The sequence below is a fragment of the Papilio polytes genome, unplaced genomic scaffold, assembly GCF_000836215.1.
Source record: "Papilio polytes unplaced genomic scaffold, Ppol_1.0 DF824135.1, whole genome shotgun sequence".
Lineage (NCBI taxonomy): Eukaryota > Metazoa > Arthropoda > Insecta > Lepidoptera > Papilionidae > Papilio > Papilio polytes.
Window position 1 is genome coordinate 43,365 of NW_013525069.1, and position 5,691 is coordinate 49,055.

A 5,691-nucleotide genomic window follows, 5' to 3' on the forward strand; every position below is an offset into this window, starting at 1 on the left:
CCTCGCAGACTACTACCTTGTCTGCGGTTTGCCCAGTTTAGGCTGAAACTGGGAAAACCGCGAACCTCTCCCACGATTGGACTCCAATGAGCCAAGGGCGCTGTGCCGTGTGCGCTCAAACATAAGGCGATCGTACAACTTACACTATCAGATCATCCTGCAAATTATTCGCTTTTGAACCATAATGGACCATACTATTACTTACCCAAAAAACTTATAAATAAACTAGATTTTGCTTGCAACTTCATCAATGCAAGATTTAAAAAATCTTTAGTGAGCAGCCTGTGTCTTTCCTGAATATGATAGATACACAGTAACAAACATCTTTCCGTCCATCCCAAACTTTCACCTTTACAATAATAGTATGAAGGTTAATGTAATAAAATAGAGTTGCAGTCAAATGGTGTAGTGTGTCAACCTGTAGTGGTGCAGGATGTCGGCCCGCGTGTAGAACTTGTTGAAGCAGATGCAGCACTGGTACACATCCTGCGGCTGCTCCTCCTTTTTGCTTTTCTTGTTTCTTTTCCCTGGATCTAATTTTATTTTCCCCGTCTTGCTATCCTCCTCTTCAGCAATTATGTTTCTATCCTTTTTTTTAAGCACGGTGAGAGCAGAGTTCGTGTTGAGTGAGTTTATCAAAATCTCTAAATCTTTTAACTTTCCCTTCCTCTTTCTACCTCTTTTATTTCCTTCTACTTGACCATTCTTAGGTGCATTACCGTTTTCTTTTCTCTTTATCTCCTTAAGACTAAACAGAGACAGGTCCTCGCTTGCATCGGACAGCACAGCGTTGGAGCCGGCCGAGCTGTCGCTGTCTGAACAATCTTCTTCTGTTTTGACAGGCAGCCGCAGGGGGGAAGGTTTTGGTTCTATTATTTCTTCTTTAACTTTGACTTCAACTTCCACACTAGATGATTTATCTCCATCTGTCTGTGTCTCTTGCTCCAGTAGCACTTTAATTTTGACAGCGGAGGGCTGAGGCTCGGCCGCTGTCCCCAAACAGTTGTTGCTGTCTAATGTAATACCTGAATCTATTATTATACTGCGCAATCTGAAATGTAAAATTGAAAACTTTTTTAATAGCTTTTTCACAATCAATATAACCAAGACTGCCAGAGTGCATGGGACGGGGCATTGTAGCAATTGATGAGGGTGGCCTACATTCAGTAGTGGAAGGCCTTAGGCTGATGATGTAAATGTATAAGTGGTGCTAATAAAGCCGCAACAAATAAACTTTTTATTATATTTTTACATCTGTCCCAATCCACTATCTACTTTAGTATATGGATCATGCAAATGCAATATTAGATAAATATGGAAAAAGTAAGGAGTACAAACGGAAACACAAGTGTAATTATGTAGAAATTATCAGTGTAAACTAAATCACAACTCACTTCGACTGGACCTCGATAGCTTCGTTACAGAACTGATAAAAGTCGTTTACTTTGCAGCTACATTTGTCACAAATCTTCTGAGGCAGCCGATCGTTCTTCAGTATCTGCAGACAAAACATAAATTTAAAATTATGCATAAACAATTAGCAAAACTCTAGACAAGTTGTTCAAACTTCATACCTTGAAAGGTAAATATAAAGACATTTTTAAAAACAGTGCATTTTCTTCATCAAATATATAATTATTGACAAATTTCGTAGAACTGCATAGACGACAGATAGCATCCATTTTTAGTGCATTTAAGCGGATCGGATCGCGATGTTTATACAATTTTATCGAGAAAGTGACATTTTAATTCAGCCATTTGTCAATATTGACTTTGTGGATCAAGTGTTGCCAGGTTGTTCCGTGATCCTGCTTAGAGACCTAAAACCAAAACTAAAAATAAATACATAAGAGAATATACCAGAGTAATATTGGAAGAGGGTGGGCGGTGTAGGCGGGCGAGGCAAAGACTGCGCCAAACTTTTGATTAATGAATACAACATTTGTAAAGTTAACTTACTCGGTTAATGGCAAATATTCAAAACATTGAAACTTTACTTTGACAACAATTTGTTCTTGGTTGTGTCTAGAAATACGTGCATGGCTTTTTAATACAATCGTAAAGCGATAATGCAATGTTAAACCATGACATATCCGATGTAAAATCATCTCAATGAGACTGCCCGTCGACGTTGAAATTACTTCTATCCTAGTTGAATATATGAACAGAGGTCTTGTATCCTACAAGAACTTCACAGAAACCAATCTCAGTGAATATCAACACAAATATTTTTTTTGTGTAATTTAATGAGACTTAATATAAACTATGGATCGTGGCAATGATAACATTACCTTCAGTAGGATTATATTACTATTTGTACAAAAATATCATTCGATAAAATGAAGTAACCCGATAAACCTACACAGATATCGTAAACAAAATCGTACTATACTTTTAATTTACTATAATTAAGAATGAAAGAAGAACTTCCTTAAGCGAGGTCTTTTAGCGCGATAACGGCGCCTGCCACTTATCTTTATCGCGCGCCTTCAACAAATAAACTGTAAAAAGTTCAGATAAAGAATGGGGCAGAGTGGCGTGCCGTGCGTGCCGTGCGTTGCACACCGCTCTGTGCAACCACGCGACTTACGACCCGCATTGACACTGTGTAATGTACTCTTATATTATCTGTATTATGGTTGACAGGCATTAGTCAAACATACTTTGTTTTCCCGCCATTAGTTTTTTTTATAACATGTTTTAAAGAAAAAGCAACCTCTGACGACAAAGTTATCTCTAAGAGTAAACGTATATTGCGTATTTTGTCTGTATAATTCTCTTTAGCCATAAATTGTACCATTTTACTCGACTTATTACGTTCCTACGTTTGTTTATAACCAAACTTTATTCATATTTATAGCATATGGTACTTACTTACATCCTAATACTATGTATTAAATTTATATTCAAGTGTTTTAATTTTGTTCACATTTGGTTATCAGCTGTGTGGTTCTCGCATCGCGTGTATTTAGTTCGGTGACACTTTAGTATGACTCAAGTTTTATATCTTTAAAAAATGTATACACTTGCTTATATATAATGATACACAAATTAAATGTCTAATATACTCTTATAAGTCGAGTAAAATGGTACAATTTATGGCTAAAGAGAACTATATAGACAAAATATACAATAAAAAATATTCGCGATTGTTATTAAGAAAAAGTAAAGATTCTTAAACCATGTCACATTAAAAAGTAAAATAATCTTTATACAACAACATTTTCCTTTTATAAGGATTAAACAGTTCAGATTACACAGCCAATTATTTCACTACTCCAATATTTTTCCGTTTGTCTTATTATTATCAGAGGGTCGGTGGCTCAGGGGTTTCAGCACTTGACTTGTAATATCCTGTATATTGGGGTTCAGATCCGCCATGAAATAATATGACTTTCGAAATTCATAGCCTATTTTACTCTCTTATACCTTCAGTTACATTATAACCCATCAAAATCAGTCCAGGTATTTCGGAAATACCTATCTTTTTACCATAAGGCGGTAAAGAAAGCAATCTGCTTCCTGAATTCGCCAAAATGGCGAAGCGACTGCTGCCTTGAAATATAGTTGTTGTAACAGACGTTTATTTTGCATGTTTAATTTGTAAAATACAGATTAAATTATTCAAAACTCGTAGCATCGTTTCGAACAACGGAGGCCTCAGAAGTTGGTGGTAAATCATAATGACGATTTAAAAAAACCTTCTGTATTAGCTACGTTATTCGAGAAAAGTTTGCAAAAATTGATTCAGATGCTTCAAAGAATAAGCGTAGCCCTACCTTACCCTTGTGGATTCAAGGATGAAATATTCAGGTTGTTTTTATGATAAACAACTTACTGGAGAAAATAACCTGTCATAGAACATTCGCACGTCGCTTGTCACAACAGTTATCAGTGACCTCAATAATTCTATGTGAAAATTTATCAAGCAGTCGATAAGAAAGTCGAAATAGGTTCAGGTGCGGCCCCTATCGGCGATACCGTGCCCCGTGCGCTGAACATCATTGCTAACTGAGTGTAATAACATGTCACTAACAAGTTAACTATTATTTTATTTCCTAAGATTTACATCCCTTTGTGTGCTTGGCCTGTTCTTGGACATTGAACTTCCATTAAATCTTTTATAAAAGTACTAGCTGTTGCTTGCGAATTCGTCCCCGTGAAAAAAAAATAATAAAACAAGCATAGCCCATGTTAGTCGTAGATAAATTACCTTTCTAATGGTGTAATATTTTTTTAAATCGGCCAGTAGTTTTTGGGTTATTCCAATACATACAAAAATACAAATCTTTCATCTTTATACCACTAGTTGTTCCCTTGGGCTTCCATTATGAAAAGTTTATTTTATTTTATACATTCGTAAAATTATCTATTGGAAATGTGAAATTAAAATACTCAAATGACCACAATTACAGTCACCGTTGCATTCTTGCTACATGACAATGTTCTCCAAACTATTTATTAGTTACCTAAGTTTAATAGTCTAACAATATATAGCCTGAAGCGTATCGTATGCGTAGGGCTTTTTTATCAAAAAGATAATTATTCAAAAATATGCTGTGATTGCTGACATCCTGCATAACTGACTATACTAAACTATAAAAATAGGCATCAGTTATGATACTGTCGTCCACTGTTGTCAATTTATGAAGGTGCCGCGATCAAAATTGAAATTTATGGACTCTAAATAACTATTTACTTAACAAACTACATAGTTATAGGTACAAATGTAAGTCATGTCGCCTCGACCCTTGTACTCCTCCTATATAAAAATGTTTATTTTAATAAACAAAAATAAAAACAAAAACATATTTTTTTGTTTTATTTTTAATAATCTGGCACAGTTGAAAGATACTAAATTGAAAAATCCGCATACATAAAAAACAATGAGGTGTGTGCACGGCACAACAAAAACTCGTACCTTCATTTTGGGCGCGCTCGGCTCCTGCACAATGCTAATTAATGTGTACACGTAAATACAAGTACAATGAGCCGCGTGTTCACAGCCAACATAACTGTATGATAGCGTCGCTGATGACGCAGGAGAAGGTGGAAAACTATATCATGTAAAGTCCCTAGAAAATCTTCAGTCTTTGTTACTGCGCGATTTACACCCGCACCCTGAATAAAGTGATCAATGAAAGTTGACAAAAAATAAGGTAAAGCCCAATTATCAAAACAGGCATGAAAATGCTTATGATGTTAACACGAAGTAAAGAAACTTAATAATACAGTGTCGAGCAACAATTTAAGAGAGTCAAATCTTCTACAAATGAAGTATACGATAATGAAATTGTTGCTTTCTCGCTTATTTGAAAGATTCAATATTGCAAAAAACAAAGCATTATAACAAGTTGTTGATGTGTGATCACCTTCTTTAATTTTTATTTACGCACATATCTACGTATAATTCTCATCGGACCTCTTTGGTGGCAGGTAAGCTGTACGTAGTGATTATACAATCTATTCAAATTGTTAGTTAGTGAGCGCTGCTGAAATGATACAGTTGCGGTATCTTATAAGTACGTAGGGATAATATTAGTAGAAAAAAGGAATAGATTTTAGGACAATTATGAAATATGATGCCGTAAAGACGGGTATGAAATGGCCGGTTACATTATGAAATGGGTAATTGTAAAATTTGGCTACTACACGCGTATTATTGCAGAACATATTTTTCCTGTCGGTTGT

General features: G+C 35.4%; 1 protein-coding gene across 1 annotated transcript; it reads right to left on the reverse strand.

Moving 5' to 3' along the window:
* Positions 1 to 43: 43 nt before the first annotated feature.
* On the reverse strand, positions 44 to 1,774 carry LOC106099219. Its single transcript, XM_013277685.1, has 3 exons — positions 1,575 to 1,774; positions 1,395 to 1,498; positions 44 to 1,051 (listed from the first exon to the last, which is right to left on the reverse strand). The coding sequence occupies exons 1-3, from the start codon at positions 1,680 to 1,682 to the stop codon at positions 397 to 399; spliced, it is 867 nt and encodes a 288-aa protein (XP_013133139.1). The 5' UTR covers positions 1,683 to 1,774; the 3' UTR covers positions 44 to 396.
* Between the last annotated feature and the right edge of the window lie 3,917 nt (positions 1,775 to 5,691).

What these genes read in the sequence shown, in the direction of transcription:
- LOC106099219 (XM_013277685.1), bottom strand. Translation starts at nt 1,682, where the DNA reads ATGGATGCTATCTGTCGTCTATGCAGTTCTACGAAATTTGTCAATAAT. An exon ending in CTTTATATTTACCTTTCAAG is followed by an intron (nt 1,499 to 1,574) that starts GTATGAAGTTTG and finishes TTTTGTCTGCAG; the next exon opens with ATACTGAAGAACGATCGGCT. An exon ending in GCTATCGAGGTCCAGTCGAA is followed by an intron (nt 1,052 to 1,394) that starts GTGAGTTGTGAT and finishes TTTACATTTCAG; the next exon opens with ATTGCGCAGTATAATAATAG.